General features: G+C 39.2%; 1 protein-coding gene across 4 annotated transcripts in view; it reads left to right on the top strand.

Annotated features, from left to right (window-relative positions):
* Positions 1–13296, top strand: part of LOC138707388 (RNA-binding protein 5-like) — a 132414-nt gene that overhangs the window by 24783 nt on the left and 94335 nt on the right. For all 4 annotated transcript variants that reach the window (XM_069836747.1, XM_069836745.1, XM_069836748.1 and 1 more), the window contains 2 exons: positions 6379–6499; positions 7405–7474. In XM_069836747.1, coding sequence (XP_069692848.1) covers positions 6379–6499; positions 7405–7474 — 191 coding nt within the window. The remainder of the gene's footprint in view (positions 1–6378; positions 6500–7404; positions 7475–13296) is intronic.

The raw sequence follows: 13296 nt of genomic DNA on the forward strand, positions 1-13296 counted from the left end.
GTTAGCTGTGGCAGGAGCAATTGTTCTAGGGGAAGGTACTCCTTGGTCCTCAAGGTTGGAGGTTGAGATATCGGGCTAACTTCACGGTCTTAGTGGAGGAAAATGGAGTTTGGAATGTAGTCTGTTATAAACTAATGGAATGATGTATGCTTAGATAGGACAGGGTCCTCGATCATTATCTGTTGAAACACTGTTGAAGAAAAATTTCAAGTTCACTGATAACTAACTAGGTGCATTAAGCTGCCTGATGAGGCTATTAATTAAATATAATTTTTATTTCAGAATAATATTTTCGATCAATAATATATTAGGCTTATAAGTTTTGATAATTGTCTATAAATGAGTTATTCCACGTCAAATCGCACAGCAACAAAACATGACCTTCTCGTAAATGGTCGATTTTTTTTCATGAATTCCAGACATTAAATAAGGAGACACGTATTGTTTTATTTCCACAGAGATTAATTATTTGTGTACTTATGACTATTTGAAATTACCCAAATTATGTGCACACTGTTACATAAGCTCACTTGAACTCTCTGTATCTACATATAGTCGAGATTTGGGGTTTGGCGCATTTAAAACACTAAATACAATACTTTTTATTACTTTAGGCTTATCACAAATAAATTTAAAATTTGGCCTAATTTTTTTAATGATTTATTTTTCAAAGCAAAATTACTACATTAAATAGCCAAGTTAAAAATCTGAAAAAATGTAGACTTGTTCCCTGATGTATTATCTGTAAACTACTGCATTTAGAAATGTGGGCTCTGCATACATACATTTGCAACAATTTATTTTCTGGAAGCATATACGAGCTCGCAACCCCCAGCTAATGAACCGTTTGCAGCTATAGGCCTACACGTGTGCTAGAATGCTGCGTGTGGAAAGTTTTACAGAATGCAAAGAAAATGTACAACCTGAAAATGACATAGTTATTGCAGACTTTTCTGGAAGTTATTCTTTCATAATACAAGATTCAGTACAAGATGTGCATTGGAACAGCTGCCTAGCCACAATACATCATTTTGTCATTTTGTAGTATATTTCAGAGATGGTACAGAAATTCGTCACAAAAGTATTGTTGTCATCTCAGAAAGCATGAAAAATGACACTGATTCATTTCACTTTTTTCAATCCAAACAATAAATTTTATAAAGCAAGAATTCAACGATATTAAAAAGTTATCTACTTTTCCAATGGATCAAGTTTACAATACAAAAACAAAAAGAATTAAAAAAATATCTACTTACATGAAGACGATTACGGAATTAGCGCTGAATGGCACTTCTTGCAATGTCGCATGGTAAAGAAAGGTCCATGTGATGGCATTGGTGGCTGCTATTACACTATCAAAGCTCTTTGACAAAGAATATGATAAAATATCTTATCAAGATAACCTAAAATTAGGAACAAAAGCTCACCTAACACTTGTTCCACAACAGTTAACACGTGTTCCGAGGATTTGTTGGTACTAATATTTACGCCTTAAATTTATGATTTGTTGATACTAATATTTACGTGTTAAGGTTATGATTTGTTGATATTAATATTTAGGCATTAAGTTTATAACACCATGAATGAAGAATAGTATTATGCTTGTTTAGCTACAATTAGTTCAATTATTACATAAGCATTTTACTGAAAAAGAAATGCCTGTGGGTTAAACCAAACAGTGGACTGCAAAACGTGATAAAAGAGGTATCCATCAAAACTAATCGAAAGAGCTACAGTTCGAGGACTTGAAGAGTCATACAAATTATTATGAAATATTATTATATAACATTAATATTATATTATACAAATTATTTATTTACAACATTTAATTTCCTTCACACCCCGATATCAGAATTTTTGTGGTAGCAACAGTCAAGTTATATTTGAGCTCCGCCATATTTGTTTCAAGGTATAGAAATCTGTTCTTAAATGTAACAAGATGCACTTACATTTTATCAAAGAAACTTTTATAAAAGAAAACCATTACACTGTCACATATTTTATAAAAGAACTTTGATAGTGTAACACCAGCCGAACTGTTAAAAGACTTGCTGCGAGAGCCAGCCTACAACCCCACAATCTCATCAAGATGCTATATAAACTGTTTGATTGGGCAAAAAACGTTTCTAATGTATCATTTATATGTTGTCCCCTGAATAAGCACGAAAACCACACTGAAAATTTGCAGGCCAGATATCACAATTTAAAACCAATAACTGATACATTAAAATTACAAATAATTGATTAAATGGCGATCTTACTCGTGTCAATTATGTAAGCATGTGTGGCTTACAGCTGTTTCGGCGTTGCTTGACACCATCCTCAGAGCCTACTAGTTCTCGGCGCTATCTCAACTTCGCTGCCTTCATCATGTGATGAAGAGCTGTGTCAAATAGTGTGTGTGTTCTGAAATTGATCTGTGTGTTGAGAATTTGATTAGGATGTGTTTTAGTGTGTCTGTATATTTCATATTGTTCTAGTGTGTTGAGTTTTTGGTTTTTGGGTTGTATGTGTAGAATTTCCATGTCTGTATTTATGTTATTGTATGTGTGGTTAGCATTAGTTATGTGTTCGGCATATGTAGATGTATTGTGTCCTCTGGTTATTGCTTTAATGTGTTCTTTGTATCGAGTTTGGAATGATCTGCCTGTCTGTCCAATGTAGAAACTGTCGCAACTATTGCATGTGAGTTTGTATACGCCTGTGTGGTTGTATGTGGGCCGAGGATAAGGAGTTCGCGGATATATTATATAACATAATAATTCAGAAATATAATGGGTATGACACAGAAATACCTGACATTATGCTGGATAGATACATTAATTTTGAAGGAGAGGAGGAACCTGAACCTGAAGGTGGCTGCTCAAGCAGTACACGACGTTCATCTCCAGAGCAACAGGAACAGTCAAGTCAAAGTGAGTACGAACTCTCTCCACCCAAAAAGTCGAGGTCCAGTGTATTAGAAGATATTGACGACAGTGTACTAGAGATCATTTATGAAGACTATTACAATCGTGGCTTCAATTCCTATAGCAAACAAATGAAGCGCTATAAGTGCATTAAAGGTAAATCAAATTGCTCATTAATTCTAAATTATGTATCTAACAAACTGCGAGCAGGAGCTCATTTCAAAGGAAACAGACTGTCGCAATTACAAACTATAAAAGAGCATGTAATATCGCAATTTGATAGTGCAAGGAGTTATGGATCTACAGTTCACTATTTGCATCTGCAGATGTGGGCACTAGAAGTGGCTAAAATGGTTGGCTTGGACAATTTCAAAGCTTCCATTTCCTTTATCGACCATCTCAAGCGTGAATGTGGCATTTGTCACACATAAGGACAAAGAAGACGATAATAGTATACGTCAGAAGGCACAACAGTTTGTGGAGGAAGTGAACATGTTTATAAGAGAGGAGGGTGTGGAGAAAGGTAATGTTTGGAACAGTGACCAGAGTCAATTCCAGTATGAAATGTCTTCAGCATCAGCACTGTCCCACAGAGGAGAGAAAACTGTAGCTAGTGTGTTGCAGTCTGTACATAGCTCTGCCCACAGCTACACAATTGATGTGGCTTTATCAGTGACGGGCAGTCTAGCAAACAAGTTGTACATCTGTTTTCAAGAGACGCAAGGCACTTTCGGCCCAAATATTTCAAAGAAACTTGAAACAACTTGTCCACGAAACATTCATGTGGAGACCAGCAAAAGTGGAAAAATGACTAAAGAACATATGAAACGTTTTCTAACTTCAGTCCTTGGCAAACATGTAACAAGTGAAAAGAGCCTATTGTTGTGTGATTCCTGGTCAGGTCATGCAGATCGTACCCTTCTAGATGCAAGTTTTCCAAACAAAGATGTTATGCTGAAGATATTGCCACCGAAAACAACAAAATATTGCCAACCCCTTAATGTTTACTTCTTTCGGCAATATAAGCTCTATATCAGAAGGATTACTGATTTTGTAAGACTACAATCTGCCAAACCACAAGTGAAGATACATGAGCGTTATTTCATCACGAAACTTCACTCTGTGATTTACAATCAATTTGCTGCACCTACATATAAGCCTATGTTGCAATATGCTTGGCAAAAGCCAGGTAATGACATTGACATACCAACATCATCATTTGAAAATGTAATTAGTGTGGCTTTTGATATTGGTCTGCGTGAATGCGAAAGTGATTTGGAATGTGATAACGTGGCTTTTGTGAGGTGTGCACATTGTTCTCTTCCACTTTGTTTTAACCACTTCATCGAAATCCCACATCTGCACTTTGAGGACTAATATAAGCACTATCAGGTGTGTGGTACTGCTGTATATGTGTGTTTTGCGCTATTATAAGTACTTTAAGCAGAGAGTTTTTGGCACTGTTGATTGAAAATGTAATGATACACTGACGTCATTGAATTACGTATAATTTCCCTCCTATGGTATTGATATCTTGTTACTTTGTTTCTCTCTATTAAAATGTCACTTGAGGTAGAATGCAGCGTTTTGCATGGAAATAACACACACCACTGTTTTGTTTATGATCGATTGTTATTCTAAGCATGTTTTTGTGTGGTTTCAATCGTTCGAGGTCAAAGATGTCCCTTGTTAGAGAAGAATAAAGAAGTGTATATAGTATTTGTGGACCTAGAAATGGATTTTGACAGAGTGGATTGGAATAAACTGATGAGGATTCTAAAGAAAATAGGTGTGGATTGGAAAGAGAGAAAGCTGTTCAGTAATCTGTATATGAAACTAAAAGTCGAGTAGGAGAAGAAATGTCAGAAGTGAAATAGGAAGAGAGTATGACAAGGATGCACTTTAGTTAGTGGGGTTTGAAAAGGGCGCGTCAGCTACTATGGTTATTTGCACCCTTATCTAAAATTCTTCACTAAACAGAAACACAATACAATAACCAGAATACTTAAAAGAACTAAAAAGCGTTGTCACGGTTAAAACTAGATTCACAAATGCAGTTTCAACAAGGTGATGCATAAAAAACATAAAAGTAAGAAGTTCTCAAACCCTAGCTAGTAAAAAAAGAAACAGTAAAATACTAAAACAAATGCCACCAGAAATAAATTATCTGGCGCATTTATAAAATGCGCGGATGTAAAAGGTCCTAATGTCAAGTTTGTTAAAAACACATACTAAACAAATGTAACCTCCGGATGTACTGTGAAGGGTCCAGAGGATAAGTAAAATGGGTCATTAAAAAACTAATTCACTCTGTCAAGTCCTGTATTCGATAAAAATCTCAGAACTGCATTTGTATAATTAAAATCATTTCCAATAGTGTCACGTAGAGTCAGTTGAATTCCATATTGGCGACGGACATGGTCATATTTTCTACAATGCAATAAAAAATGTTCTACTTACAGTGGAACATGGCAGGCATATATCACACTCTGGTTGAGGCTCGCCACATAGGAGATGGCCATATGTCAGATGACAGTGGCCAATCCTCAACTGGGTGAGTGAAACTTTGTGTCGTGACGTTCTTGTGGACGAATCCCAAACTCGAACATTATTCTTTATTCTTCGTAATTTGTTTCCCTCTTGTGCAGACCATTCTCCTTCCCATTGCCACCATATTGTATGGTTCAAAATCCATTTCTATGTCCACAAATACTAAATACATGATTACCATGTACAATAATGTATTAATGGATTTTTTATGAGAACAGTAGCAACCGTTTTGGTTTTATTGTGGATTGCGAAAAATAAACAACTTTAGTGTTAAGTAACTGTGCAATTATGAAATTGTGCAAAACCCAGAAGTTTGGCACTGTTTAAAGAATGTCGTCTTCTTAAACCCACAAAAGTATTAGAATTATAAAAGGGAAATGTTAGATTAGTGCGATTAATGTACAATGTACGATTTTGAAATCAGCATAAGAGTAATTAAATACGTTCTATAACTGCTTGAAAGTAGATTGGCATTTCATAAAATCAAAGTCAATTTATCAGTACAGTATCTTTTTTGTGAAGTTATGAGTAATCAAGTCAGTCAATGAGTTTTGCATATTTGTCTTATTGATTATTTATTAAAGATGACAATCATTTTAAAGATATGATGGATGAAACTAGGACTGAGGTATTTCCAGTGATTTCGGAAGTGAAAATTGTTGAATTTATAATGATCATTTATGCAAGCCATAACGAAAGCCTAAACTAACCAAAGCTAACCTGTCAATAGATTCGTACATGCAAGGTGTTTCCATCATATTTACAGAATTACCCAGATGACATTGGAGAGTGCCAGTATGGTATATTTGTAGGTGATGAGTTGTAACATCGGGAAACATAATTGGTTTATTTTCTGTAGATATTTTGTAATGTAACATAGCAATGTTTTCTCCTCTTGAAAGTATTATACTTATTACAGTGACACATCCAGGATGGGTCGAAGTGCACCAGGAGAAATGGAGGGTGATAACTACAAATATGAAACTCCCAACAACACCATCATGATCAGAGGCTTGGCTCAACATATTACAGAGAATGATGTAAGAATTTTGTGTCTATGTGTAGAATTTCTTTTGACTTTCTGAGAAAGTCTTTCTCTTATTAGTAGAGTACGGATTTTTAGGTTGTTAAAATGTAATTTTAGGTGCCTAAAATAGGCTTAAAAGTGTAGGAAATAGTCTCTAAAGTATTGGAAATAGGCTCTAACAAAAAATAATCTATAAAAACATGTTTCAAGTCATTAGGAATTCACTTTCAGAATTTAATAATTTTAAATGTTTACATACAGTTACCACCACTACTGCTAGAACTGCAAGAACAACAAATATCTAACTAGTTATACATAAACTAAACAATGAAATGTGAAAAATATGTTTTAGACGTAAATTCAGTATAACGCACACTGAAAAGTACATTTTGGAATTTAAAACTAACTTAATAGGTCAAAATAGACTTTGTCGTCAAAATAGGGATTTTTAGGTGCTATTAAAATATCAATTTTATGCATAGTTTCATATGAAACATGCGCTTGCAAGTTTTTGTGAACTTATCTTTTAAGGATTAAAATAGGTTTTTACCTAAAATCCGAAGTCTACTTATCATTTCTAACACAGTAGTGTATTATAGGAAGTGGTATACCAAAATGTTTCAAGAAGGATGAATGTTGCTAATGTAAGATGACATAAATATGAAAATTGTTTCATTTGTGTCTTAGGATTCTCTAAGGAAGTTAGTTACAGCACTATAAATAATCAAACAGCGAACAGAAAAGTTCTGCTTTTCTATCTTAGCTGTAGGTTTGTAGATTTTGTTACTGAAGAAGTGCTGTAGAATATTACAATGACATGTTCAACACTTCAAATTTGTTAAATATTTTATTGCATACAATTAAAATTTCTGCGAGGCAAACTGTTAAACATCATTACAGATTTGTGTTTTCTTCCAGATTCGCCAAGATATTTTAGCTTGTGGACTGATGCCTAAAGATATTCGACTTATAAGGAAGAAAGATACAGGTAAATGTGATGCTGAAAAACAAAAATTAATGTTGAATCTTTAATAGGACTTGCTCACTGGCTGATTGCATAATAGATATCTCCTAGATTTAGAGGAAGTGGGTAAGTTTCAGGCCTTATGGATAACATGTATATTTAATGATCATGTACTAGTGCTTTTAACTTTATTTAGTATATTACTGTTGTTTAGCAAATTGTCCAAACGCAGGTTTTGAACCTCATAAGTGATACCAATAAGGCATCACTCATGAAACAACTAAGCCAGGAGACAATGGGATAGGGTGGCCAGTTCTTTCCCTCCTCCATTGCATATCTCGCTGACTAGTAAAAAATCAGACTTAAGGTATTAGGATATTTTATGCCATTTTTCATTATCTACCAACATGGACAACAAAACCGTCTGTGTTTTGACTTCCATAATTCCTTATTCATTCATCATTTTGGAGTAGCTGTCCGAAAACTAAGGGCCTAGAATCAAATCCAAGATACATTGTTGAGGTTTTATTAGGTTTTTTCCTCAATCCATTAAGAACAAATACTGGGAACTTTCGGCACCAAACTTAGGCTCATTTTGCCATCATTATCACCTTCACTTTCATCCATCCTGCTTACTTCACCTTACGGGGTGATTAGGATCCGACCTATTGTCTGTCCCAAACTTAGGGATGGGATTCTTAAGAAAATGTTTCTTATTTAGAAAGCTTACACTTGCGCGCGCACACACACACACACACACACACACTCTCTCTTTCTCTCTCTCCCCCTTCCCCTCCCTCCCTCCCTCTCTCTCTCTCTCTCTCTCTCTCTCTCTGTGTGTGTGTGTGTGTGTGTGTGTGTGTGTGTGTGTGTGTGTGTGTGTGTGTGTGTGTGTGTGTGTGTGTGTGTGTGTGTGTGTGTGTGTGTGTGTGTGTGTGTGTGTGTGTGTGTGTGTGTGTGTGTGTGTGTGTGTGTGTGTGTGTGTGTGTGTGTGTGTGTGTGTGTGTGTGTGTGTGTGTGTGTGTGTGTGTGTGTGTGTGTGTGTGTGTGTGTGTGTGTGTGTGTGTGTGTGTGTGTGTGTGTGTGTGTGTGTGTGTGTGTGTGTGTGTGTGTGTGTGTGTGTGTGTGTGTGTGTGTGTGTGTGTGTGTGTGTGTGTGTGTGTGTGTGTGTGTGTGTGTGTGTGTGTGTGTGTGTGTGTGTGTGTGTGTGTGTGTGTGTGTGTGTGTGTGTGTGTGTGTGTGTGTGTGTGTGTGTGTGTGTGTGTGTGTGTGTGTGTGTGTGTGTGTGTGTGTGTGTGTGTGTGTGTGTGTGTGTGTGTGTGTGTGTGTGTGTGTGTGTGTGTGTGTGTGTGTGTGTGTGTGTGTGTGTGTGTGTGTGTGTGTGTGTGTGTGTGTGTGTGTGTGTGTGTGTGTGTGTGTGTGTGTGTGTGTGTGTGTGTGTGTGTGTGTGTGTGTGTGTGTGTGTGTGTGTGTGTGTGTGTGTGTGTGTGTGTGTGTGTGTGTGTGTGTGTGTGTGTGTGTGTGTGTGTGTGTGTGTGTGTGTGTGTGTGTGTGTGTGTGTGTGTGTGTGTGTGTGTGTGTGTGTGTGTGTGTGTGTGTGTGTGTGTGTGTGTGTGTGTGTGTGTGTGTGTGTGTGTGTGTGTGTGTGTGTGTGTGTGTGTGTGTGTGTGTGTGTGTGTGTGTGTGTGTGTGTGTGTGTGTGTGTGTGTGTGTGTGTGTGTGTGTGTGTGTGTGTGTGTGTGTGTGTGTGTGTGTGTGTGTGTGTGTGTGTGTGTGTGTGTGTGTGTGTGTGTGTGTGTGTGTGTGTGTGTGTGTGTGTGTGTGTGTGTGTGTGTGTGTGTGTGTGTGTGTGTGTGTGTGTGTGTGTGTGTGTGTGTGTGTGTGTGTGTGTGTGTGTGTGTGTGTGTGTGTGTGTGTGTGTGTGTGTGTGTGTGTGTGTGTGTGTGTGTGTGTGTGTGTGTGTGTGTGTGTGTGTGTGTGTGTGTGTGTGTGTGTGTGTGTGTGTGTGTGTGTGTGTGTGTGTGTGTGTGTGTGTGTGTGTGTGTGTGTGTGTGTGTGTGTGTGTGTGTGTGTGTGTGTGTGTGTTTTTTTTTTTTTTTTTTTTAGGCTTTTATGGTGACTGTAATTAGAATTAGGCTTTTGGGTATTCTGGAACTTTACATTTGCAACATTTCAGGTTCCATGTTCAGGGCAGATAGGTATGATCACAGTAGGTGACTTCCTCTAGTCTTACCCAACTGCCCTGATCATGGAACCTGTAAGTAGTTCTGAAAATGTTGCAAATGTCAAATGGTCTGCTTACTCAACTTCTTCAGTATCATATTAATCGTAAAAGTAGACAATATACACAGAATGTATGTCCAGTTGATGAGGCTGAAAAAGTGACTTCAAAACACAAATATCAAAGCTGAATAGAACTAGGTGCGTAAAAGATGATGGTGATCTTTGTGGCACATTTCATGTCTAACAAAAAAATTAAACCAATAAATAGTTTCAAAATGTTCATGATATTTCCTTTTTCGATGTCACATATCCCTATATAGAATGCATTTGTGTCACTTGTCTGTTTTGAGGTCCTAGTGTTAATTCTAGAGATTGTGTTGCAAGATGTATTTCAAGGTATTTGTGTTCCAAATGCAGTATTTTTCAGTGGCATTATGTGCTGGTGATGTGAATGATTGTGAATTGCGGAGAAATGGCAAAATGAAGACGGAAAATGGAAAAATTCCATAAAAATTTTCTCAGCAGAGACTTTATCTACTACAAATTTCATCTATGTTTTGTCAGCATTTGAACATTTGTCTCTGCTGTGGAAGAGAGATGCATCAAGGATGTGACTAAACAATCGTCATTGCTAACGTGCAAAAGCTTCAGTCACCTAGTAGATTTTTCTTGTGGTTTATGTTTCATACCTGACTCTAAATAACTTTCAGAAAGTTGTGTTGAGTATTGTAGTGTAGTGGTGTTTTGTCATATGTGTTCTGTTATTTGCTTAATTGTCTTCATATCCTAATATAGGTCAAATCTGTGATCAGCAATTACAAAAGGCTTGTTACATGAACAATAAAGAGGAATGAGGTATGCATTTGAAATTTGTTGGGTCCATTTCTGACCCCTTAATAAAATTCTTTTCATTGTCTTGGCTCGTCACTTTTACATGATGGTGAAATCTAGACTTGCAGGTACATGACAGATGAACTGGCACATGGAATTTTCCATAATTCCCAGAAAGCACAAGGATGCTAAACTAATTTAAATTGAGACATCTCAATGCACACCTGTCAACTGCAGGCATTTACGTAATTCTGTTTGTTGCTTTGGGAGTGATGTTCTTTCAAGGCATACAGGGACCAGACAATTTTCTGTAGTCCTGTTTACTCTTTGCTACAGCACATTATTATTATTATTATTATTATTATTATTATTATTATTATTATTGTTGTTGTGACATTTTTTATTTATTTACACTCTGACAGTAATGGGTATTGCACACAACACAGCAACAATGACAACACATGACGTGTTGAATTGAGTAGAACAACAATGTAATTCTAATTACAATTAATATCCACAGTGCACTACGTGCAGAACGAATCTGTCAGTTCATAGTTCGCTTGTCTTGGCTAGTTCCTCTAGCTCACCATTTAAGTTCACTGCACGTCGAACCCAGGTCTTCCGAACTGCGGTTCACTGCACGTCGAACCCAGGTGTCCGAACTGCGGTTCACTGCACGTCGAACCCAGGTCTCTGAACTACGTTGCACTCGCCTGGTGTACACTGTCACAGTTGCTCACTCGCTTGCTCTCGAAGACTGACTGAACATCTACAACTCACGGCATTATTTATTTATACACCACACATACGAGAATTTCGATGTCACGCTGGGTCGAGAACTTTCGGGGGACCACTCACTTCTAGACGTTTCCTTGCTCCGCCCTGCCAGTCACCGTAGCCTCCTCCCCCCTCGCTCTGCACTGGGCTATCGTCTAGAGTTTCTTTCCCCCATGTCCCTCTTTTGCTAGACGCACGCTCACACTCCCCGACGCAATCCAGAACCATCCAGAAGGCACCATTCTTCACATTGCTCCCTCCTTAGGACTATACATCCCAGACAGTCCCTTGATAAGCCACTAGTCAGTCCAGGTGCATCACCATCATCTTCCCTCTGGGTGTTGCTGGATGCGGTACACCACGTCATTGATCTGGGTTACCACTTGGTAGGGTCCATCCCAGGCACGTTACAGCTTTGGCGATTTCCATTTTGTCCTGATTGGTTGATACAGCCACACTAGGTCGCCCTCCTCGAATACCGCTGAGTTGGCTTATCTGTTGTAGCGCACTTTCATCCTGTTGCTGGTCATCTTGAGGTGCTCTGTAGCCAGTTGATGAACTTCAGCTTCTCGGTCAGTTCTGCTACATAGTCGCTGGCTGGTTGGTGCTGGGTTGCATGCCAAACAGCAGATCACAGGGCAGGCGCAGCTTCCTTCCGAAGACCATGTTGACCAGTGTCATCCCTGTTGTATCGTGGACCGAAGCTCGGTAGGCCAAGAGGAACAGTGGGACTTTGACATACCAGTCTCGCTGATGGTTGGACACAACTGTCCGCAGGTGCTCTTCCACGGTTTTGATGTAGCATTCCACCATGCCATCGGACTGTGGGTGATGGGGAATAGTCCTGGTTTTATGCACCCACAGATGCTCGAACAACTCTCTCATCAGGTTAAATTCGAAGTTGCGCCCCTGATCGCTATGGAGTTCCTGGGGTACACCGAATCGGCAGGTGAAGTTGTCAAGCAGTGCATCTGCCACCGTTGAAGCCTCTTGGTTTGGAATCATGTACATCTCAGGCCATTTTGTGAAATAATCCATGGCTACTAGCAGGTAGCGATTCGATCTGTGACCTGGAACAGTCCAGCAACATCAATGGCAATTCTCTCAAAAGGAGCTCCCACGTTGTACTGCTGCATGGCTCCCCTGCTGTGTGTCCTTGGTCTGCCACTGGCTGCACATGTTACACCCTCGGCACCACTGTTCTGTGTTGGTTCTCTGATTAGCCAGTAGAACCTCTGCCTTGACTTGTCCAGCATCTTGTTGGCCCCCCAGGTGGCCTCCAGTCACACCAGCATGAGTCTCCTACAGCACTTCCTTCACCTTGCTTCTGGGTAGGAGAAGCTGTTCTATTTGGGTCCTACCATTGGCCAACTCCCATATTCTCTTCAGGATCCTGTCCTTGACTGTCAAGGATTCTCACTGGGCCCAGTATCTCTTGTAAGTGGTGCTATGGTTGGCGATAGCACCCCACACTGGTCTCTGACCGAACTCCACATCACACAGTATCTGTCCAATGTTGGTCCCCCAACAGCTTCCTCCTTACGGTGGCATTATTCCATCCTGGGCTCGGCTGAGCGGTGATTGCTTGGACTGCGTGGGCGCCATCTCGCTCTTCTACTTTGTCAGTGTCCGCAGCCATCCGTGCTTGGTCGTCGTGATAGGGCATCATCTTCGGAATGTCTCTTTCCTTGGCAGTGTTCAGAGGTGAAGTATTCTACAGGCATTGAACCCAATGGGCAGTCTGCCCCTCCAGATTCTTGAAGACCAATAGCCAGGTGAATGCAGAATGGTCTGCCCTCAGATGGAATTCCTGGCCATACAAATATTTGTGGAAATGCTTCAGGACTTCCACAATGGCCAGAAGTTCGGTCACGCAGTAGTTTCTTTCGACCTTGGAGAGTGTTCGGCTGAAGTAAGCAGTCACCCTCTTCTGTGCCTCCTGTTCCTGAGAGAGCACTCTGCTGATGCCTACATTGCTAGCGTCCATGTCGAGCGTGAACTTCCTTCCAGGGATT

Source organism: Periplaneta americana, chromosome 10 (genome assembly GCF_040183065.1).
Source record: "Periplaneta americana isolate PAMFEO1 chromosome 10, P.americana_PAMFEO1_priV1, whole genome shotgun sequence".
NCBI lineage: Eukaryota > Metazoa > Arthropoda > Insecta > Blattodea > Blattidae > Periplaneta > Periplaneta americana.